Source organism: Macaca thibetana, chromosome 10 (genome assembly GCF_024542745.1).
Source record: "Macaca thibetana thibetana isolate TM-01 chromosome 10, ASM2454274v1, whole genome shotgun sequence".
Taxonomy (NCBI): Eukaryota; Metazoa; Chordata; class Mammalia; order Primates; family Cercopithecidae; genus Macaca; species Macaca thibetana.
Window position 1 is genome coordinate 66022633 of NC_065587.1, and position 25033 is coordinate 66047665.

At 45.1% G+C, this 25033-nt stretch overlaps 3 protein-coding genes across 4 annotated transcripts in view; all 3 read right to left on the reverse strand.

Moving 5' to 3' along the window:
* Positions 1-25033, reverse strand: part of RALY (RALY heterogeneous nuclear ribonucleoprotein) — a 414018-nt gene that overhangs the window by 112907 nt on the left and 276078 nt on the right. The gene's annotated exons all lie outside the window — the stretch shown is intronic.
* The window catches only part of CHMP4B (charged multivesicular body protein 4B), a 264810-nt gene that overhangs the window by 112323 nt on the left and 127454 nt on the right, over positions 1-25033 (reverse strand). The window lies entirely within an intron of this gene.
* LOC126964320 (phosphatidylinositol N-acetylglucosaminyltransferase subunit P-like) lies at positions 4450-4848 on the reverse strand. Its single transcript, XM_050807358.1, has one exon. The coding sequence runs from the start codon at positions 4846-4848 to the stop codon at positions 4450-4452; it is 399 nt and encodes a 132-aa protein (XP_050663315.1).

The window sequence follows — 25033 nt, forward strand, 5'->3', positions numbered from 1 at the left end:
CAATAAATGGCTGTTGCTGGCAAGTGGCTGCTCCCTCTAGACAGGCACATACTCACACACTTTCCATAGTCCCTTGGGAGAGCTTCCGTTGGGACTATGGAAAATGTGTGTGCCTGTGTTCATATACATGGCTCCTTTTCATCATCCCTGTTGGCTCCTGTAAGCATTTAAAGTTTAAGATGCCTGCTCTACGTAGTCTCTATAAGTCCCCAAACCATGCTGATAATAACGCTGATAATGAAGATAACAATAGCAACAATTACTGATGGTTCCCTAAGTAGTTTGGTGAGGGCTTTACACATGTTGTGTGATTTCATCCTCAAAACAGAAAAACCCTACTACTGTCCTCATTGTACAGATGAGGAAACGGAGCCCAAAGGGGATCAGTAACTTGACCAAAACCTTGTGGTTGGTGAACTGCACATCTGAGATTTGAATCCAGGCATTCTGACCTCCAAGTGGGTGCTTCCTAAACAATAAGCTATAATGTCTTTCCATGAATTAAGACAAAACCACAGCTGGAAAGAAGAATGTGGGAGTTGTATTGAGAGAGACAGAGAAAGAGATAGATAGGTAGAGAGAAATTAAGGCACCAAAGTGGGAGGCAGAGTGAGTAGCTGCATTGGCCCCAGTTTTCTATTTCCCTGTGAAGCCTAGTTGCAATCCACATTCGGGTTGCAGGCAAACCACCAGTTGGGATTCATAATGCAAGCAACAGAAACTGACTGTGGTAGATTTAAGCAGGAGAGGAATCCATAGAAAAGATACCAGAGAGTTTTTGGCATTGCTGGGAAGGCTGAAGAACCAGACCTGGACACCGCAATGGCAGAAACACAGGGCCCGTGAGGACCCTGCTGTCCCCAGTGCAGAGTACCAGACCCTTCCACTTGCCTCTCTGATTCTGCTAAAGCTCCACATCTGGATGCTAGGAACAGTCACTGGCCCTATTGCCTGGGCTGCCCCAGAGACAGGATATTGCTGCTTCTATGGCCACCACCACCAGACTGGGCCTCTCCACTGTCTCTATGTCTTTTTTTTTTTTTTTTTTTTTTTAAGATTTAGGTGGAAGTTTTTGTTTTTTTGGTTTGGTCTGGGTTGGGTTGTTATTGTTGTGTTGTGTTGTGTGTTTTCTTTTGTTTAGAGACAGAGTCTTGGCAGGGCACAGTGGCTCACGCCTATAATCCCAGCACTTTGGGAGGCCGAGGCGGGCGGATCACTTGAAGTCAGGAGTTCAAGACCAGCCTGGCCAACATGGAGAAACCTCGTCTCAACTAAAAATACAAAAAGTACCCAGGCATGGTGGTGTGTGCCTATAATCCCAGCTACTTAGGAGGCTGAGGCAGGAGAATTGCTTGAACCCAGGAGGCAGAGGTTGCAGTGAGCCAAGATTGTGCCACTACACTCCAGCCTGGGTGACAGAGCAACACTCCATCACAAAAATAAATAAATAAATAAAATTTAAAAAATAAAAAAATAGAATCTTGCTCTGTTGCCCAGGCTGGAGTGCAGTAGCATTATCTTGGCTCACTGCAACCTCCACCTCCCAGGTTCAGGTGATTCTCCTGCCTCAGCTTCCCAAGTAGCTGGGACTATAGGGCGTGCCACCACACCTGGCTAGTTTTTTTTGTATTTTTTAGTAGAGATGGGATTTCGCTATATTGGCCAGGGTAGTCTCAAACTCCTGGCCTCAAGAAATCCACCTGCCTCAGCCTCCCAAAGTGCCAGGATTACAGGCACGAGCCACCATGCCCAACACTGTCCTTATGTCTTTACATCACCAACTTCTCATTCAAAGTTTAGTTTATGCCTCTGACTGGCTGAGCCTAGGTCACATGCCCAAGCCTTAGCTGCAAGGGAGGCTGAAAAGCAAATAGTTAGCACTTCCACATTCTATGTGGGGAAGTGAGCTCTACCTCCCACCAAGACTCATATGATGGGAAATTCTCCAGACGTGAGTATGCATTTCTGAGGCTGGACAGCCAAAAGGGACAATTATCTATAAAAATCCACGGTGTCTCCTTTTCAATAAGCTAGCTCCAGTGATTAGCATTTAGAATTGCATCAAAAAAGAGAGAACACTCAAGTGGAGTGATCAAGGAAAGTATTTGTTTATTTATTTTATTTTTTGAGACAAGGTCTCACTCTCTTTCCCAGGCTGGAGTGCAGTGGTGTGATCACAGCTCACTGCAGCCTTGACCTCCCAGACTCAAGCGATCCTCCTGCTTCAGCCTCCCAAAGTTCTGGGATTACAGGTGTGAGCCACCCTGCCTGGCCAGGAAAGTATTTATAAAGTTGTAAGAATGGTTAAGGGAAGCCAACAGGAATGGGGGAAGCACCCCATAGACTGTGACTGTTGAGGGGGGTACATTATGGGGCAGGGAGAAGGAGTGCTTCCATGAATGTGGAAAGAGCTGGAGTTGCGAAAAGGATCTTCCATGATGGTTCCAGTCCTTGGCCCCAGTGGAGGGGGATCTGGGTAAATAAATACCCTCATTTCTCTCTTCTTCCATCCTCTAGTATCCTCCATGTGTCTCCCATTGGGAAAACCCAATAGAAAGTCAGGGAGTAAAGAATCCTTTTGATATATTCCGTTAAAGTGAATCTCTGGGGCACAGCACCACTGGTGGAGAAGGTGAAGGGTAGATCTAGAGGACTAAACAGAATAGCTAACAACACATGGCATGATCCTTGTCTTTCCATTGAGTCACTGTAAACTGGTTTTTCCACTTTAATTGAAAGACTCTGGCATTTTGTGGTTCTCCCAGAACTTTCCAACTGGCCACCTCTGTCATCTCCTCCTTTTTGGTCTGACCTGTTAGTTTGTTCCTATCTATAAGCCTGCATTTGAAGGTCACAGCCTTTGGTTTCTAAAAAGCAGAGGCTTTTCTATGTGGTCATAGGGAGTCTCCTTTGTTGCAGGTGAAATCAATTCTCCACCCAGGTCCCCAAATTCTGATTTGACAGCTCTCCTGGAATTTTGCCAAAACAACTTGCCTCTGTAAGGCATAAAATGTCTTCCCATATTTCAAGAGCTGCCCTCGTGGGGTTCTTTCTTTCTTGGAGACGGAGTCTCACTCGTCGCCCAGGCTGGAGTGCAATGGTGTGATCTCGGCTCATTGCAATCTCCCCCTCCCGGGTTCAAGAGATTCTCCTGCCTCAGCATCCTGAGTAGCTGGGATTACAGGCACCTGCCACCACACCTGACTAATTTTTTTGTATTTTTAGTAGAGACAGGGTTTCACCCTGCTGGCCAGCCTGGTCTCGAACTCCTGACTTCAGGCGATCTGCCCGCCTCAGCCTCTGAAAATGCTGGGATTACAGGCATGAGCCACCACGCCCAGTCTGTTTCTTTATCTTTCAATGCCTCACTTGGTCTCTTTTTTCTCTCACAACCTGATTTGCCAGCCAAATTTTATCCTAGCTTTCCACATTCCCTGTTGAGTGATCATCTCTCCATGACCCAGATCTCAGTCTTTCTCTCTCCAAAGAACTACAAAGAACATTGTGTCTATAACTTAACTGCAGTTTGGTGACTCTGTTGCCAGCATGGCTTGAAATGGTTCTTGCTTAGACTTTTTTTTTTTTTATGGTAATGCAATATTTTATTTATTCTGTTCATTAACAATACATGAGAGCACTTACAATATTCATTGAACATAATCTAAGAGAAGATCAACTTACATTTTTTACATCTCTATTAATAAGAAACGGTTGAATTAATTTATGGTCAAAATTATGATGGCAAAAACTTATAAATAAATAAATGCTTGGTGTCAGTGTGTCTGGAATTTATTTCTTCCAGTGGGTGCTTGGTCTCACTGACTTCAAGAATGAAGCCGAGGACCTCCACGGTGAATGTTACAGCTCTTAAGATCTTAAAGATGGTGTGTCCAGAGTTTGTTCCTTCAGATGTTCAGATGTGTCCAGAGTTTCTTCCTTCTGGTGGGTTCCCAGTCTCACTGACTTTAGGAGTGAAGCCGCAGACCTTCACAGTAAGTGTCACAGCTCATAAAGGTGGCGCATCTGGAGTTGTTTCTTTCTTCCCGTGGGTTCCTGGTCTGGCTGACTTCAGAAATGAAGCCGCAGAGCACAGCCTCATGGTGAGTGTTACAGCTCATAAAGGCAGTGCAGACCCAAACAGTGAGCAGCAGCAAGATTTATTGTGAAGGGCGAAAGAACTAAGCTTCCACAGTGTGGGAATGGGACCCCAGCGGGTTGCCACTTCTGCCTTCGGTGGCCAGCTTTTACTCCCTTATTTGGCCCCGTCCACATCCTGCTGATTGGTCCATTTTACAGAGTGCTGATTGGTGCATTTTCAAACCTTTAGCTAGACACAGAGTGCTGATTGGTGTGTTTACAATCCTTTAGCTAGACAGAAAATTCTCCAAGTCCCCCCCGGACCCAGAAGCCCAGCCAGCTTCACCTCTCATTAGCATGGCCACATACATTTCAGTTTTTGGTGTAAAGGTCTTTGGCTGCAAGAAATAACATTTGGTTTACTTCACTAGTAGAAATAACTCTTAATGCTGGAATGGCCACCTCTTGGTATTTCTTCTGCTGTTGATTTTTAGCATAGTTGTCTGTGATTGTATGAATGGAGTTGAGTGAAGGGGTACTCATCATGTTAATCCCAAACAAGAGCACATAGCCAATTACTACAGTAATAAGGAGGCAGAGAGATAATGCAACTGTCCAATGTTTTTGAGGCCAATAGGTTAAACCTAAGGAGTTTAGCCAAGATTCAGGAATAAAAGCCCACACAAGGTAAAGTATGAAGCCAAATTGGGAGCTTAAGAGAAGCACAAAGTCATAAATCGCTCTTCCTGGCAGCAGTGAATTTTCCACCATTTTTCCTGGGGCTTTAGACAGTCTCAGCGCTGAGTTCCCTGCAAAAGCGCCGACCAGGAAGCCCCAGTGCGGGAGTGGGGTGGGGGAGGGGTGGGTGAGGGGAAGAAGAAAAATTGAGGGAAAGGCCTAGGCGCGAAGGCTCCTCCCACTCAGGCACAGGCGCACGATGACCCTCCCCCTGGGTGGGAGCCAGCCAGCGGCTCTTCCCTAGGTTTCTGATGGAGAAGCTGTTTCTCCTCATCCCTTAAAGTTTCGAGTGGATGACCTAGATAAATGAGCAATGAAACTATGACGACTAAGTTCAAAGGAGTGACATTTAGCATTGTGATCTTCTAAAATCTGTACAAGTTAGGCGATGCATTTAGTAAGTGATTATAAATATTTAATGTATACATATATAGCAAGTGACAAGCGTTTTATCATAAGCATTAGCATTCTTAGGGAGAGGTGGCAGTCGAGTGGACTGTGATGTTTGGCACAGGCACCCCTCCTCCCCCACTGAGGAATGAAGGATTTATTCCACCAGCTACTGGGAGAAGTGTTGGCAGATGATTCTTGGCTGTAAGCCCTCTTTGGGAATTTCCTTGGCTGCTGCCTTTTCAGGGCAGTCTGCATAAATGATTGATCAGCTTGGGAGCTTAGAGGCCTGGTCCCCTTACCTCTACTCAGGACAACTTGGAAGACCTATTCCAGTTTCAGAGGTCTCCATGAGGTCAGTGGAAGTCTTTGTTCTGACATTGCACTTCAATTTCTCCCTCTGCTCCATCCTGCTTCCTTCTCTGCTCTTCTTCTGCTGTTGATCCCAAGAGTGCTCCCTGAGTAACTTCCTGCATGTTAATCTCCATCTCAGAGTCTGCTTCCCAGAGAATCCAACCCACAGTCCTCCCATCCTCCTTGTTTCCAGGCCCCTTGGAATGTGACTTTGCAGCTTCTCCAATCAAGAGATGGAGTTTATTTTTTGACATCTTGAATCTAAGCTGGCCTGTGACTTGCTCTGGTCAATAGAATGAGGCAGAGGTGACATCGTGCCAGTTCTGAGCCTGAACCTCCAGAAGCCTTGCATGCTGCTTCTGTCGCTCTTGGAGTCCTGCTGCTACTGTGAGAACAGGCCCTGGCTAGCCTGCAGGAGCAGGAGAGACGAGTGGTCAAGTCACTGCTGTTGTCCCAACTGACAGTCAACCAATCCCTGAAGCAGTCACCTGGCTAACCACAGTGCCTGAATGAACCTAGCCAAGACCAGAAATAATACCTAGCTGAGCCCAGCCGAAACTGCTGACCCAGAGATTCATGAGCTAATAAGTAGTATTGTTTTAAGACAGTTAAGTTTTGGGGTGGGCTTGCTACGTTGCAATCCTTAACTGACACAGGAAGGAACTGTGTTTGAGGAACCACAAACTGGAGGCAGGAGCACCAGGCCCCTAGTAACAGAAGATGTGATTAACAGCTTTCCATGAGAAAATGGGAGGAATTTATTTTTTGCCCCTGCGAAGAAGGTAGAGAGAACAGAATGGAGGTAGGAGCATTAAAAGTAGGTAAGGAGGAGAAGGTTGCCAGCCAGAAGGTAAACGACTGGGAATAATAGGAGTTGAAGCAGCAGGTGGAATTGCTTGGTGGGTCTATGTCCATGTAGTGAGGGCGGCAGAGAGACTTGTTTGTATTTCTTAGATATAATCTCTTCTCTGTTTATTTGCATCTCATTTCAATCTCCTTACAAAAACAGGAACCAGGCCAGGCACGGTGGCTCACACCTGTAATCCCAGCACTTTGGGAGGCTGAGGAGAGCAGATTGCCTGAGCTCAGGAGCTCAAGACCAACCCGGGCAACATGGTGAAACCTCGTTTCTACTAAAAATACAAAAAATTAGCGGGGTCATGGTGGCACATGCCTGTAATCCCAGCTACTTGGGAGGTTGAGGCAATAAAGTTAGACTCTTGTCTCAAAAACAAACAAACAAACAAAACCCACACATTATTGCATAAAAAAGCAACTTGCAGAAAATGGAATATAATAGCATTATAAAAGCACATAAGGCAAACATTTATGGATACATTTTATGTGTAAAAGTATAAAAACAAGGTTTGGAAAGACAGACACCAAATTCCCTACGGTGGATTCCTCTGGGAAGGAAGACGTACGTAAGATAGGTCACTTTTAATCCTATTAGATTAAAAAAATCAAAAGCCAATCTTGTAAAATAATAACATTAAATTCAAAGAGTTGGAGGGCGTGGGTATTTGTTAGACAGCTCTCTGTTTCTTCTGTATTTAAGATTTTTACCAACTGAGAAAAAATCCAATTATACCCATGAATGCTTTTGGTTATTTGTCTGAGTGTGTGTGGCTGAGTTTCACAACTGGGTCATAGAGATTCATGCCAGAATCAGGACCCCAGAGGCAATGTTACCAAGCATGTGAGTCCCCTAGGGTCTCCAGACTCTTGGGAACGGCTCTGTGGACATATAGGCCATGGAAATGGAATCTGAGTCCATGTTACTGAGCTTGCCTATGGTGAGAGACCCTGGGGAACATCTGGGTTACATGTATAATTGTTACAGGCACTGACACCATGGGTAAGCAGATACATATGTTAAACAAATGGTAAACAAAACAAAACAGAACCTCTTCTCTCTTTGCTAATTTCCCAGTGTCTATAATCAGGCTTGCGATGGATAGTTTTCCCTGATACTATATATGATCCCACACACAATTAAAGGAAAGTGTCTGGAAATGAGAGAGCTGTGAGTATTAGTTGATGAAAGAGGCAGATCTGAGCAGAGGAGCTGCTGATAAGAATGAAGAAAAGACCCACACTAAGAGGGTTCACTGATTCTCCCGGGTCTCAGCTCAGGACCCAAGCTCACTTTGGGTGCCTAATTCACACTCACCTACTGTCCCTCTGGCTACATGTTCTCTCCAAAAACTCTAAATGTAGCCATGCTTCCCTTAGATTCCTGTGCTAGGCACCATCTAGCCTAGACAAAGCTGACTTTGAGTCTCAAACTAGCTGTGTGATCTCTTTTTGAGATGCACTCTCACTCTGTGGCACAGGCTGGAGGGCAGTGGCACGATCTCTGCTCACTGCAACCTCTGCCCCCGGGTTCAAGCGATTCTCATGCCTCAGCCTCTCAAGTAGCTGGGACTACAGGCCTGTGCCACCACACTCAGCTAATTTTTTATATTTTTAGTAGAGATGGGGTTTCATCGTGTTGTCAAGGCTAGTCTTGAATGGTCTTGAACTCCTAACCTCAAGTGTTCCACCAGCCTCGACCTCCCAAAGTGCTGAGGTTACAGGCATGAGCCACCACACCTGGCCTAGCTGTGTCATCTTGAACAAGTCACTGAACTCTGTTGAACCTCAGTTTTCTCACCCATAAAATACTGATTCTAATCCTTGCCTTCCCTCATAGGACTGTTTTAAAAGCATTCAATAAAATAATGGACATTACAGGGGACTTGCAACCTGTAAGTGTGTATATGGAACAGTTGTAAACTATTCCTCAACTGTAGATAGCAACTGCTATAGATTGTTTTATTTATTTATTTATTTATTTATTTTATTTTATTTATTTTGAGGTGGAGTCTCACTCTGTCACCAAGGCTGGAGCGCAGTGGCGTGATCTCAGCTCACTGCAACCTCTGCCTTTTGGGTTCAAGCAATTCTCCTGCCTCAGCCTTCCAAGTAGTTGGGATTACAGGCCCATGCCACCAAGGCCAGCCTTTTTTTTTTTTTTTTTTTTTTTTACTAGAGATGGAGTTTTACCATGTTGGCCAAGCTGGTCTCAAACTCTTGACCTCAGGTGATCCACCCACCTTGGCCTCCCAAAGTGTTAGGATTACAGGCGTGAGCCACTGAGCCCAGCCATATTTTATTATTATGTTTTTTTTTAATTATTTTTTTAATTTTATTTTTTGGAGACAGAGGCTCCCTCTCTCTCCAGCCCAGGCCAGGGTGCAGTGGCGCAATCTCAGCTCACTGCAACCTCTGCCTCCTGAGGTTCAAGTGATTCTCGTGCCTCAGCCTCTCAGGGTAGCTGGGACTACAGGTGTGCACCACCACTCCCAGCTAATTTTTTGTATTTTTAGTAAAGACAGGATTTCACCATGTTGCCCAGGATGGTCTCGAACTCCCCAGCTCAGGCAATCTGCCCACCTCAGCCTCCCAAAGTGCTAGGATCGCAGGCATGAGTCACCACATCTGGCCCTCTTTTATTTCTTTAAATTAAATCCTAAAGCCATGGGAGCAACGTTGGAGAGTCCAGGAGTGCTATTGTTGCCGAGTCACTTCCCGTCCAGTAGAAGCTGCTGTCACATGATGACCCTCCTACCTCCTTGAGTACTGCTGGCCTAGGCTGCAGCAATGTTTCCCTATTTCCAGGTCCCAGCATGGACCATTGTGGTCCTTTGACAGAGTTCCGCCACTGCTCTGGGGCCATGTTTAACACTAGGTGCAAGGCACAGCTCTTGTACCCTATCAACCATTCTCTTCTGGAGTACAGATGCCCAGGAAGTTTTGTGCCAAAGCTATTTAGATATATTTCCCTTATGAAAACCACAATTATTTTTTCCCTGTTTCCAGCCTAAAGGTTGGGTCAGTTTCCTCTGGGGATGGTGGGGGTAGCAATTTTAAAAATACAGAATAATGTGAAGAAAAAAATAATCTATATTTCACCATGGGCTGTCTTGGCATGTTTTCTTCCAGTCATTTAGAACCTGAACTCTGTTGTTTCAGGGAACTGATACAACATTATTATGAAGAATTCAAATAATAAAGGAAAGGGTGAAGGTGATAGTAGAAAAAAAATCATATTTTGTGGTCTAGAAATTACAAGAGATGTGCATTATTTGAAACGTCTTTGTGCCAATATAAAAGTAGGAGGATGAGATAGAAATATTTTATTAAAAGGAGATTATATTATAGGTTCAAATTTTAATTAAGAAATGTTACATTTTATTATAATTTACTAGACAAAAAAAGAACTGGAGAGAAACTAAAGGAATTGTTGAAAGTCAAACAAATATTTCTGTACTTCAAGAGATAACTTTTTGAAATATCCCTCTAAATTTATAAAGGAGAGATTACAAATACATTAAAGTTGTGGTCACTGTGCTTTTATTTTAAACCATGTGTTGCAGTTTTGTCTGTCTCCCCATTTTGAAAATGATGGCACTAGTACTCTCACCTCTCTTTTTACATCCCAGTTTTTGTTATTTATATATTTTTTTACGTTTTTAAATTTTTCTCTGTTTTCTAATGAAGTATCATGGATTTTTTGCATGCATTTATTTTCATTGAGATATAATCTATACACCATAAAATTCACCACTTTAGATTGTACAATTGAGTAGCTTTAGTATATTCATAAGATTGTGTAACTATCACTATTATTTATTTATTTGTTTGTTTGTTTATTTGTTTGTTTACTCATTTTTGATATGGATTATCGCTCTGTCACCCAGGCTGGAGTGCAGTGGCACAATCTCAACTCACTGCAACCTCTGCTTCCCAGATTCAAGTGATTCTCCTGTATCTGCCTCCCCGGTAGCTGGGATTACAGGTGTGCACCACCATGTCCAGCTAATTTTTGTATTTTTAGTAGAGACGGGGTTTCACCATGTTGGCCAGGATGGCCTGGAACTTCTGACCTCAAGTGACCCGCCTGCCTCGGCCTCCCAGAGTGCTAGGATTATAGGCGTGAGCTACCGCGCCTGGCCTCTCAGAACTATTTTTTTTTAAGACAGGGTCTCACTCTGCCACCCAGGCTGGAGTGCGGTGGGCGATCTTGGCTCACTGCAACCTCTGCCTCCTGGGCTGAAGTGTTCTTTCCACCTCAGCTTCCCAGGTAGCTGGGACTACAGGCGCGCACCAACATGCCCAGGTAAGTTTTGTGTTCTTTGTAGAGACAAGGGAAGGGGAGAATGTCCCCCTATGTTGCCCAGGCTGGTCTCCAACTCCTGGACTCAAGTAATCCACCTGTCTCAGCCTCCCAAAGTGCTGGGATTATAGGTGTGAGCCACCTTGCCTGGCATATACAACGTTTTGTTTATGCATTCATCAGTTGGTGGACATTTGGGTCGTTTTCACTTTTTGGCTATTATGAATCATGTTGCCGTAAACATTGGTGTATGAGTTTTACTATGAACATGTTTAACCTTTTGAGGAATTAACACACTGTTTTCTAAAGAGGCTATACCATTTTACCTTCACATCAGCAATGTATGTGGGTCCCAGTTTCTCCACATCCTCCCCAACGTTGTTGTTAGTTGATTTTTTTCTGTTTTGTTTTAATTTGCATTTCCCTAATGACTAATGATATTAAGAACCTTTTCATGTAGTTCTTGACTATTTTTTTTTTCTTTTCTTTTCTTTTTTGAGATGGAGTCTTGCTCTGTCGCCCAGACTGGAGTGCAGTGGCACCATCTCACTCACTGCAACCTCTACGTCCAGGGTTCAGGCGATTCTCTTGCCTCCGCCTGCCGGTTAGCTGGGCCTAAAGATGTGTGCCACCCAGTCCTGATAATTTTTGTATTTTCAGTAGAGATGGGATTTCGCCATGTTGGCCAGGCTGGTCTTGAACTCCTGATCTCAGGTGATCTGCCTGCCTTGGCCTCCCAAAGTGCTGGGATTAGTAGGTGTGAACTACCACACCAGGCCTTCTTGGTAATTTTTATAGCCAATGTCTATTCAAATCATTTGCCTATTTAAAAATTGGGTTATTTGTCTTTCTATTGTTGAGTTGTAAGAGATCTTTATATATTCTAGATACTAGACTCTTGCCAGATACATGATTTGGAGGCCAGGCACGGTGGTGGCTCATGCCCACAATCCCAGCACTTTGGGAGACTGAGACAGGAGGATCGCTTGAGGCCAGGAGTTCAAGACCGGCCTGGGCAACATAGTGAGAAACCCCAACCTCTACCAAAACATATATTAAAAAATTAGCCAGGCATGGTGGTGTAAGCCCGTAGTCCCAACTACTTGGGAGGCTGAGGTGGGAGGATCTCTTGAGCTTAGAAGTTCAAGGCTGCAATGAGCTATGATCATTCCACTGCCCTGCAACCTGGGTTACAAAGTGAGACACTGTCTGTTTAAAAAAAAAAAAAAGGGGGGGTATATGGTTTGGAAATATTTTCTTCCATTCTGTGGGTTATCTTTTCCCTATTGTAGCACAAAGGTTTTAAATTTTGGTAAAGTCCAATTTATCTGTTTTTTGGTTCATTTGTGCTTTTGATGTCATGTCTAAGAAACCATTGCCTAATCCAAAGTCACAAAGATTTTCACGTCTTTTTTTTTTTTTTTTTTTTTTTTCTTTTTTGAGACTGAGTCTCACTCTGTTGCCTAGGCTGGAGTGCAATGGCATGATCTCGGTTCACTGCAACTTCTGCCTCCCAAGTTCAAGTGATTCTCCTGCCTCTGCCTCCCTAGTAGCTAGAATTACAGGCATGCACCACCACACCAGGCTAATTTTCGTATTTTTAGTAGAGACGAGGTTTCACCATATTGACCAGGCTGGTCTCGAACTCCTGACCTCGTGATCCACCCTCCTCGGCCTCCCAAAGTACTGGGATTACAGGTGTGAGCCACCACACCCGGCTGATTTTCACATCTTTTCCTTCTAAGAGTTTTATAGTTTTAGCTCTTACATTTAAGTGTTTGATTCTTTTTGAGTTAATTTTTAGGGTGCAAATAGGAATCCAACTTTATGTTACGTGTGGATAATCAATTGTCCTAGTGCCATTTGTTTAAACTAAAATTCCTTCCTTTATTGAGTTATCTTGGCACTATTGTGGTAGATTATGTCTCTTTTTTGAGATAGGGTCTCACTCTGTCATCCAGGCTGGAGTGCAGTGGCTCCATCTCCACTCACTGCAACCTCTGCTTCCTGCGTTCAAGGAATTCTAGTGCCTCCGCCTCCTGAGTAGCTGGGACTACAGGTGTGCACTACCACGCTCAGCTAATTTTTGTATCTTTTGTAGAGACAGGTTTCGCCATGTTGGCCAGGCTGGTCTCGAACTTCTGACCTCAGGTGATCCACCCACCTCAGCCTTTCAAAGTGCTGGGATTACAGACATGAGCCACCGCGCCCACCTCAGTTGGCTTTCTTCACCTAGAACTCTCTTCAGTTTCCTTTGTGGCCCTTGAATCACAAAGGGTTTATTCTGTTTCTTTGGCTTCACTGTCTGTAGGAAGGACTCTACCTGCATGCTCCAGTTTGTAGCACTAGCCACCCATGGCTATCGAGCATTCGAAATGTGGCTCATGTGAATGGAGATATGCTATAAGTTAAAATACATGGTGGGCTGCTCAGAAGGCTGAGATGCGAAGATCACTTGAGCCAAGGAGTTCGAGGTTGCAGTGAGCTGATGACTCCACTGCATTCTAGCCTGGGCAACAGAGTGAGATCTGATCTCTTAAAAAATGCACACTGGACTTCAAAGACTTAGTATGAGAAATAATGTATTTAGTACAAGAATTAGTGTATTCCAGAGGCCTGAAACAGATCCTTCTCTTATAGCCCTCAAATAATAAGAAATCATGTAAATAATATAAACAAAAAATTTTCAAATAATGTAAATTCTTTTACATTACATACATCGCATTTTACATTTGTTTACGTCCCATTAACAATGTTTATACTGATAACATGTTGAAATGATATTTTTGATATATTGGGTTAAATAAAATATAAAGTTTTTGTTTTTGTTTTGAGATGGGGCCTCACTCTGTCACTCAGGCCTGAGTGCAGTGGCTCTGTCACGTCTCACTGCAGCCTCAACCCCCTGGGCTCAGGTATCTTCCCACCTCAGCCTCCAGAGTAGCTGGAACTACAGGCATGCACCACCATACCCAGCTAATTTGTGTGTGTGTGTGTGTGTGTGCGCGCGCGTGTGTTTTGTGGAGATGCAGCCTCACTGTGTTGCCCAAGCCAGTCTTGAACTCCTGGGCTCAAGAGATCCACCCACCTTGGCCTCCCAAAGTGCTAGGATTACAGGCATGAGCCACTGTGCCTAGCCTATTATGAAGTTAATATCATCTTTTTGGTATGTTTTAAATATGGCTACCGGAAAATTTAAAATTACATATGTAACTTGCATTTGTGGCTCGTATTATATTTCCATCTATTTGATATATTTCTAGAAATATATTCTATATTTTCAGCGCTGACTTGGATTTTAAAAACCTAAAAGGTCTGATGCCTATCCTGGTAGTGGCAGTGGTTGGGGGTTACCCTGCACGTCCAGCCCAAGGACAGTGATTTACTAGTAGCTATTTTATTGAGACAGAAAACACACAAGTTAAGTCTTTAACCATTAGAGACTTAAGTAACCATTTGGGTCATGGTGCTAGTCAAATCTTCAGGGGGCATCTCAGTATAAAGCTACCTGTTCGAGGTATTAATTATCATCACGACTTGGTGTGTTTCTTGCCTCTCTGGGTCTCACCTATCAGAACTCATTTTGGAGCCAAGCTCCCAAGCACTAGTACCTACCAGCTGGGTCTGCACCTTCATTCTGGGGTAGCCGGCATTTGAGTAATAATTTATTCTCTGAATTGGCCCTTCCCCAACCTTTGCAAAGGATCTAGCAAATTGCATCTCGAGATGAGGAGAGGCCCCTGCCCCCTTCTTCTTTCCCTTCTATCATTTTAGAATTTGTAAGACGGTATAAATTCCTCTTCATCTTGTCCAAGATAGAAGTGTGAATGAGTAATGCCTACCAAAAAATATAAACCTTGAGGAGCCCAAGCCATTTACATGAGGAAAACCTCAAATATCCATCCCAGATCACATGCAGGCCACCCAGAGGGAGGCATCCATTGTGAAATTCAATTACCAGACCTCATTCAGCTGCTCCCTGGAAGACCAATTAATTTCCCCCCTTTTCTGCATGTGGGACCTCTTTATAAAGCCGCAATTAAGGGGCTTCCAGAAGCAGAGCCTATTTTATACTTTAGGTGAATATAATGAGCAGGAAACAGACCCTTATTCTTCTTAGTTATGTATAGGGTGCCCAGGGGTTGGAGGGCAGCCCATGTCCCATGGACAGAGCCCTGTTCCAAGTCTATACCCTTTAGACTCCTGGGTCAGCCTGGGGCACGTGGAAATCCAATGTAATTTCCTCTTCCACAGTTGTGGAGGATCTCTTCTGGGCCAGATGCTGGGGAAATCTGGGAGAACAAAGTCCCTGCTCGACCTGTGTCCAGTGGCCGCCAAACAAAAGCTGACAATGTAGCATCGTGAGGTGCTGGAAGGGACGGGGACAGGCTGTGCACAGCAATAGACACCATGTCTGATTGTCACTTTTTTGGAGCCTTATGTTATGTTATTTTATTTATGATGATGATGATGATTAGCTACAAAACCCTCTTAGTGAAACAGATCTCATGAGAGAGAAGCACAATATATACAACAGATAGAGGCCGGGCGTGGTGGCTCATGCCTGTAATTCCAGCATTTTGGCAGGCCAAGGTGGGCAGATCACTTGAGGTCAGGAGTTCGAGACCAGCCTGGCCAACTTGATGAGACCCTTGTCTCTACTAAAAAATGTAAAAATTAGCCGGGCATGGTGGTGTGTGCCTGTAATCCCAGCTAATCAGGAGGCTGAGGCAGGAGAATCGCTGGAACCCAGGAGGTGGAAGTTGCAGTGACCTGAGATTGCACCACCGCACTCTAGCCTAGGTGACAGAGTGAGACTCCATCTCAAAAAAAAAAGAATAAATAAATAAATAAATAATAAAACAGATATAAGTGAAACCGCTTCAGTTGAAGAGGGGGTGGAACAATGCCTCAAATAGAAGACCTTCCCTTTGCTACCTAAGGCAGCCCCTGACCTTCCATGAGGCACAGTTTAAAAGCCACCGGCTTGAAAAAGTATCCTCTTAATTCTTCTACTAAAGCTCCCCGCCAGGCTGGAGCCAGTAGACAACCACTTTCCCATCCTGACATTGTCCAAATCTACAAGGTCAGCTTCGCAGTGACAATGTCAGTAGTAGCATCTACTGCATCAGGAGAATTCCGTGACATACTTAGCGTGTGACACACAGTGAGTGCACAATATATGGCCATCGTTATTCTCGTTCTTATTATTCAATCTTGTGCTCTGAGACTCATCATCAAATTTGCCCCAATCTTGTGCCTACACTGTGATAAATGGTCTTGTGCTCTGCCCGTGTGTCTGGATTCCTGACCTTGTCATCTGCTCTGTCCTCAGCCTGTAAGGCCAGGGCCTGGCCTGGAGAACTTCTGGTCCCCATTTCACGGGGAAGAGTCCTTCCAGGCTCCAGCTTGGATTTGAATGGGTCTTTGTTCCCAATCACTGTTTCACGGAGCCCCAGGGCCACATCTCCTGACCTGCATGGGTATTAAAACCCTTGTCCTTTGTCCCTAAAGTCCAAGGATGTGCCCTGGGAGCTGCCACAACAGCAGGTGAGAGTTGACTGCTCTTGCTTGAAGATCACTCCTATTTTCAGGCTCTTGGAGATTTCCCTTTCCTCCTTCTCAACTCAGCTCTGTATTAAAAATATACGTTTTAGACCCAGCATGGCATCTCATGCCTGTAATCCCAGCACTTTGGGAGGCCAAGGCGGGAGGATCACTTGAGCGCAGGAGTTTGAGACCAACCTGAGCAACATGGCAAGACTCCATCTCTACAAAAAATTTTTTTTTTTTTTTTTTTTTTTTTTTTTTTTTTTTTGAGACAGAGTCTCCCTGTGTCGCCCAGACTGGAGTGCAGTGGCCGGATCTCAGCTCACTGCAAGCTCCGCCTCCCGGGTTCACGCCATTCTCCTGCCTCAGCCTCCGGAGTAGCTGGGACTACAGGCGTCCGCCACCTCGCCCGGCTAGTTTTTGTATTTTTTAGTAGAGACGGGGTTTCACCGTGTTAGCCAGGATGGTCTCGATCTCCTGACCTTGTGATCCGCCCGTCTCGGCCTCCCAAAGTGCTGGGAGTACAGGCTTGAGCCACCGCGCCCGGCCAAAAAAATTTTTAAAAATTAGGCGGGGTTGGTGTCATGCGCCTGTAGTCCCAGGTACTTGGGAAGCTGAGGCAGGAGGATCCCTTTAGCCCAGGAGTTGGAGGTTGCAGTGAGCTATGATCCTGCCACTGCACTCTAGCCTGGGCAACAGAGTGAGACCCCAGCTCTGTTTCAAGACTTTTATTGAACATTTCCCTATGTTTGTAGCTGAAACAAGTATCCACATAAGCATGGTAGATCTCATTGCCAAAATCAGAATTTTCTCTTTCAAATAACTGTGCAAAGATTTCATGTTCACTTTTACTCTCTTGCTCTGTTAGAAGCCTAATTTTCTTTTTTCTAAGAAGACCATCAACACTTTTTGAGCTATAGATGCCCATCTCATGTGGGGGTTATGTCCTAACTTCAACACTGTAAAGCGAAAATTACTGATTGTCAAAATTGTCCTAAGATTCTGTGTGAACTGCCTTTTAATCAGCAGGACCCGGATATTTGGAAATTAACTTCCTTGGTTTCTCTCCCTATTCTGCCGTGGCTCCCTTTCCCTGAAACAGTGAGAGCTGAGGTCTAGTGAGGAAGGGGGTGAGAAGGTAAAGGGGTAAATGTAATATAATACATGTATATTTTAGCTAATAGTTGAACCTGTGTAATTTATACTCTATCTATGATAGTCTTTACATGCCTGTAACAAGAGGTTACATGTAATTTTTGAGACAGGGTCTTGCTCTGTCACCCAGGCTGGAGTGCAGTGGTGTGATCTTAGCTCACTGCAGCCTTGACTTCCTTGGCTCAAGCAATCTTCCTGCCTCAGCCTCCCATGTAACTGGGGCTACAGGTATATTCCACTGTACCCAGCTAATTTTTTAATTTTTTTGTAGAAGCAGGGTCTCACTGTGTTGCCCAGGCTAGTCTTGAACTTCTAGACTCAAGCAATCCCACCTCAGCCTGGCCAAAGTGCTGGGACTATAGGTGTGAGCCGCTGTGCCCAGCCTCATTTCTTTTTATAACTCAAACTGCTTTCCAAGGAGGGTAGGGCCAGTTTAAATGGAAGGTCTTTCTTTCTATTAGTCCATTCTCACACTGCTATAAAGACGTACCTGAGACTGGGTCATTTATGAGGAAAAGTGCTTTAATTGACACAGTTCTGCAGGCTGTATAGGAAGCATGACTGGGGAGGCCTCAGGAACTTACAATCATGGCAGGAGAGTGAAGGGGAATCAAGCACCTTCTTCTTTTTCTTTCTTTTTTTTTCCTTTTTTTTTTTTTGAGACGGAATCTCTGTCACCAGGCTAGAGTTCAGTGGTGCAATCTCGGCTCACTGCAAGCTCTGCCTCCCGGGTTCAAGCAATTCTCCTGCCTCAGTCTCCTAAGTAGCTGGGACTATAGGCATGTACCACCATGCCCAGCTAATTTTTGTATTTTTAGTAGAGACAGGGTTTCGCCATGTTGACCAGGCTCGTCTCGATCTCTTGACCTTGTGATCCACCTGCCTCGGCCTCCCAACATGCTAGGATTACAGACATGAGCCACCACGCCTGGCAGTGCCACACACATTCAAACAACCAGATCTCATGAGAGCTCACTTACTATCCCAAGAACAACAGTCACCCTCCATGATCCAGTTACCTCCCACAAGGCCCCACCCCCAACACTGAAGATCATAATTCAACATGAGATTTGGGTGGGAAAACAAAGCCAAACCATATCAGTCGTTGTGTTCTGCTGAGCACATGGGAGGTGGGGGTGGGTGTTGCACGTGCTTGTGCAGAAAGTTAGGGCTGGGGAGAGAAGAATTGCTTGGCATACTCAAGGGAGAAGAATTTGGATGGGATGATAAGAATGATCCAGGGTGGAGAGTTGAGGAGAAGAGATGGAGGTGGAGGGAGGGAGAAGCAAGGAACCATTGAGAAGGTGAGAGGATGGGGACCACATGGGGTGACATGGTGAGGGGCTGCCACAGATGGAGGCATGGCTGGAGTTTATGAATGGTCTACATTTCGACTTGAAGCAGTGTGTGAAACAAGCAGTAAATCCCTCCTTTACCCATGGCACGAACCCAAAGGTTTCTGTAAGCTCTAATATACTCACACACACAAAAAAAATGTTTTTCAATTAGAGTTTGTGGGAATTAAGGAAGGGATGGAATTTCACATCTGGATCAACATTATGCAGGATAACTTTTATATAGTGCTATGTCTGTGCTGGGTACTTCACATACAGTGACTTATTTAATCTATATCACAGCCTTAAGAAGTAAGTGTTACTAGCCAGGCATAGTAGCTCATGTCTGTAATCTCAGCACTTTGGGAGGCTGAAGAGGGAGGATTGCTTGAGCCCAGGAGTTCAAGACCAGCCCTAGCAACATAGCAAGATCCTATATGTCCACAAGAAAAAGAAGAAGAAAGAAAATTAGCCAGGAGTGGTGGTGCACATCTGTAGTCCCAGCTACTTGGGAGGCTGAGGTGGGAGGATCACTTGAGCATGGGAAGTCAAAGCTGCAGTGAGCCATGGTCCGTTGTGTCGCTGCATTACAGCCTGGGTGACAGAACTGAACCCTGTCTCAAAAAAAAAAAAGTAGGTATTACTATCATTTCCACTTTACAGATGAGGAAACTGCAGCCCAGAGAGGTTCGCTTACCCGAGATCACATAAATAGTATTTATTAAATTACTGGGTCTAGAATCCACACTTTTTACCACTCAAGACGGACATTCCAAGCCAAGTGTGGTGGCTCACACCTGTCATACCAGCACTTTGGGAGGCTGAGGCAGGAGAATCACTTGAGTCCAGGAGTTCGAGACCAGACTAGGCAACATAGTGGGATCCCATCTCTAAAAAGAAAAATAATTATGATCAAAGGCAAACATTCCAGAAGCCTGGAGTTGAAGACACACAAAAGTGATCCATAAAATTCATAGGACTTTCTCTAGTGCTTTCTTTCTTTCTTTTTTTTTTTTTTTTTTTTTTTTTGAGACAAGGTCTTGCTCTGTCTGCCAGGCTGGAGTGCAGTGGCACAATCATAGCTCCCTGCAGCTTCGACCTCCTAGGATTAAGTGATCCTCCAGCCTAAACCTCCCAAAGTGCTGGTATGACAAGCATGAATCATCATGCCCGGCTTCTCTAGTGCTTCCTAACAGGTACTATTCTGAGCCCTAACAAGCACTAACATGCTTACAAGGGCAAGTGGGAGATTTGAACTCATGTTGTGCTGATCTCAAGGGGCTAACAGGCCCACTAAGCTATGAGTTGTGCACCTTGTCTCACTGACTCCTCATAGCAGCTTTCTGAGGCTGGCATTATCCCCATTAAAAAATGTAGACCTCCAGGATCAAGGAGATATTTCCTGCCCAAGATCACAAGAACATGAGAGATTCGCACCATAAATCTGGAAGTTGAATTCACCTCTGTCTACCTCCAAAGGCAGGCTCCACTGGCCTCCTAAAATTCAAAGTGTCCCAGAGGTGAGGAAGCTGCTGGTGCCTAATGTCAGAAAGAGGGAAGGAAGCAAGTTGTTTCCAACGTTTGTCAGATTAATGAGGCAGTCACTGGCTCATCCAAGCGGCTAAATGGCATCTAAACATGTTTGAGAACCACTTAGCAGAGGCTCTGAAGATGGTCCCCCTGAGTCTAGGGCGTCTGCCTCCGTGAGGAGTAACAGGGAGTGACAGGGGGCAGTGAATCGGACATGGCACACAGCTTCCCAAACAGCGCACAAGGGCGAGTCCTCTGCTAAGTGTTGACAAATACAGGCATGGAAATGAAAGGGATGGGAGCTAGCTCAAAATGACACCCGCAGTTCCTTCCTAAGCTCAAAAGCTGCAGCCTATCATGAAATATTCAGGCTCTCAGCATGGGCTGCTGGAGAGACCAAGTGGGTGGTGGCCGCAGGCTATGCAATACCCCTACACGACTGGCAATATAGGGAGCAGAATAAGCTCCTATCCCATTCAATGGGTGGGATAGGATGTAAGCTTCCTCTCAAAGCCACAGGCCCAGAAGGGGACCTGGCATGTGTAGCTGGGGAAACTGAGACAGAAGGACTGAGCCATGGTAGGAGAGTTGAGGCTGAAGTTTGGTGAGTGTCCCAGTTACTACTGCTGCATAACAAAACACTCTAAACTTAGTGGCATAAGACAGAGACCATTTATTTTCTCATGAGACTGCAGTCTGGGCAGGGTTCAGTGGGGACAGGTCATCTTTGTTAATGTAATGTCACCAGGGATGTCTCTACTGAAGCTGGAGGCTCCGATGCCAAGGTGGCTCACTCACATGGCTGGCAAGCTGGCACTGGCTGCTGTTTTCTCTCAGGTGGGCCTCTTCTCAAAGCAGCTTGGGCTTCCTCACAGAATGGCAGCTAGGTTTCAAGATGAATGTTTAAAGAGACAGAAAGAGGAAGTCGCCAGGTTCTTAAGGCCTGTTCCTGGAATCTGATAGAACATAATTTCTGGTGTTGTCTATTGGTCAAGCATTCGCAGAGCCCAGATTCAAGGGCAAGGGTCAGGGATCCCACCAGTAAATAAGAGGAATGTCAAAGAATTTGGGCGCTATATATTAAAACTGCCACAGTGAGAACCTTCCCTTGCATCCTGTTACCACAAAAGATTCCACTGTCTTCTGCCTCCTCCAATTCATTACAAGAGATGGCTGGACTTCTGTACTGAGGATTTAGAAACTGTCTCCAACCTCAGCAAGAAAGAATGATGTGATTGATTAGTGACCCTATGGACAAAGAAGTGGAGAGTAGAAGCATTTGTGTAACAAATATTGCCATCTCCCTCTCAAGAGGTGGGCTGAGATTCTGTCTCTGGAAACCACTTTGTCTTGTCTCCCCATTGCTTCAGACACTTTACTTCATTTATTCATGCAGGCATGCATGCATTTCTTCATTCATTCATTGATTTCAGCAATATTTATAAAGTACCTATTCTGGTACAAATTCAGTAGTGCTGAATAAAGCATACATAGGAACTGCACCCATGGAACTTACATCCTATAAGGGAGTCAGACAATAAGCAGGAAAACAAATATGTGATTGAATTTGGAATAAATGCTAAGACCAAGAGGGGGCACTACTGTGACTTGTGCAGGAACCCAGCAAGGACATCTGGCGGCAATGGACAAGCAACCATGAGACTATGCAGAATCAGTCTTCAACAGCGACACCCTGTGGCAATGAGGAGAAATGACTATTGGTGGTGGACTGATAGACTAGTTCTCTCTGTAGGTGGCATTGGAACCATACTGATACCCTAAGCCCAAGTTATCCCCTAGACTTTGAAAATCCAGGGATCAGGGGATGCCTAAAGAGGGTGTTTTGGGACCTTGCATTAATAAAAGTATGTGAGAACTTGAATGAGTGGAAAATTGAAATAAAGGTGGCTATATTTGTACCCTCAAACTGGCAAGGTGCGCCATTCTGATTATTCTATTTTTAAGATCTTAGACACCATGACTTGAACTTAGACCTTAGAGTTTGGTGAGTGGGGAATACAGTTATAAATTGGAAAGGCTGGACAGGCTACGAAATGAGAGAGAAGGTCTCAACTGAGTCTGTACTGGGGCTGGAGTTATTGACTCCTCCAATTTAGGGCAGGATTTTTCCATGGTAATTGGAAAAGGGCTGAGTCTGCAGCAGATGTCAAGAGGCCTCAGTTGTAGGGCAGGGAGGAGGCAGAAATAGGAACCAGGGCCGGGTGCGGTGCCTCATGCCTGTAATCCTAACCCTTTGGGAGGCCAACGTGGGCAAATCACCTGAGGTCAGGAGTTTGAAGCCAGCCCAGCCAACACGGTGGTGAAATCCCATCTCTACTAAAAATACAAAAAAAATTAGCCGGGCGTGGTGGCGGGTGCCTGTAATCCCAGCTACTTGGGAGGCTGAGGCAGGAGGATTGCTTGAACCTGGGAGGCGGATATTGCAGTGAGCCGAGATCACGCCACTGCACTCCAGCCTGGATGACAGAGCAAGACTCCATCAAAAAAAGAAAGAAAGAAGGGAAGGGAAGGGAAGGGGAAGGGGAAAGGGAAGGGGAAGGGGAAGGGGAAGGGAAAAAACCAGGCAGAGGTTAATGCATACTTCAGGACATCATTCTGTTAGACAGCCAAAAAAATCAGAATTGAGAAGGCATTCGTATATGGACGACAAAAGCATCTACACTCAGACATGATAATCCATTTGATTTAATCTGGTTGCACATAAGAAGAAATCCAACCAAAACTGCTTCCGCATAAGGGGATGTTATTGGCTTATGGTCCACAGGTGTCCTGGCTCCAGGTGCAGCTTGATCAGGAACACAGATGAGCTCACCAGATCCTAGCTCCCTTATCATGTCCCGACTTGCTTCTTCAGCTGCTGTTTGAGTTCTAGGCCTCATGTGACAACAAGATGGCAGGAACAGACCCAGCTCTTATGTGCTCTTAGGTTTCAGGTACAGCAGGAAAGAGAGTGTCCCTTTCCCAGAATCTCAAATAAAAGTTTCATTGCCTCTCATTGACTTTGATGGGGTCATATGCCCATTCCTGAACCAAGTGTTAGAACCAGAGGATGAGATATGCTGACTGGCTTAGGGCTAAGTCAGGACTTTTATCCCCAGAGTTGGTCAATTCTGCTTCATCAGATTCCATGCGGGCTGACTATGGGATAGGGGGTGTTTTTTTCAGAGGAAAATGGGGGCATGGATACTGGAAGGAGGATAAATGGATGTGGGGCCCATGTGTGAGCTTCTGGAAGACACTGCATCTGACAGTGAAAACAGGGCTGCCCCTAAGGTGCATAGGACCCTGGAAAATATATTTTTGGAAGCCCTGCCTATATAAACAAGTTGATTTTAAAATGTATTACAAAATTATTGAGCCCATGTGAGGAATGATGAGGTATTGATGAACATTGAGAGTTGTGAATACGGAAGTACTTAGGTATTTGAGTATTTTTCAATTAGTGCATGTGAAGATTCTTTGCAGTATCTAGGCACCATCTCCTCCTGTTCTTTACTGTCAAATGTGCAGCCCTGGGCTAATGTCATATGTCCCACAACAAGGAAAAAGCACAAGAAAAAAAGCAGCAACATTGTTATTGCTCACAATGCCAGGCTCCTCAGGCTCCGTTTATATCGAAACAATAGAGATCTTCTTGCCTCTGCATTTCCCTGACAACATTTATTGAATGCTGGTTACTCATTAGGTTGCATCATCCGTTGTGCTACTGGGGAGTACTGGGCTTCCAATGACTTAAAGACAGTGCTTCATTGATGATGACCACAAGGGAAGTCTTCCCCAGAGTCTGGAGAATATATGAACGATCATCTGTCTTCTGGTCATATTAAATTTACCATTTGGAATTTTACAGTGTGATATGGTTTGGATGTTTGTCCCCTCCAAAGTTCACGTTGAAGCATAATACCCAGTATTGGAGGTGGGGCCTGGTGGGAGGTGATTTGTATCACGGAGATGGGTCCCTCAGGAATGGCTTGGTGCCATCCCCATGGTAATGAGTGAGTTCTGGCTCTGATGGTTCATGCAAGAGCTGATTGTTTAGAGAGCCTGGCACATCTCCCCAGCTGTCTCTCACTCTGCTCTCATCACATGATGCACTTGCTCCTTTTGCCTTCCACCAGGACTGTAAGCTTCCTGAGGTCCACCCCAGGAGCAGATCCCAGCACCACACTTCCTGTACAGCCTGCAGAACCAGGGGCCAATTAAACCTCTCTTCTTTATACATTACCCAGTCTCAGGTATACCATAACACAAAAGGACGAACACACCATGTAAATGTAGAACAGCGCTTTTCCCAACCATCTCTTCTCTTCAACTCTTTGTGCCACAATCACTGCATTCCTAAAACGCAATCTGTTTCAATGCTGACCTCACCCCCTGCCTTCCACACACCACTACCAGTGGGGAGCATAGGTGAGGGGCTAACAAATAGAGCAAGAACCGTACCATTCATGTGAGGAATGTTTGTTCCAATCCAGCACAGCTTAAGGCCAACCCAGAACAGCAGGACTTGTCATATCAATCAGAGGCAAGAAAGGGCATTGGTAGAAAGAGCCCATGGGTGCTGCGGAACAATGAGTGGTCCTAGCTGCACCAGAGGACTGTCTGACACATGGCTTGAAGCCTACAGAGGGGTGGGGCCCCAGCAGCAGAGAGTGCACAGTGTAAGGATGCCTGTTGCCACCCTGCAGCCATGAGTGCCACAGACCAGAGGTGGCATCACAGT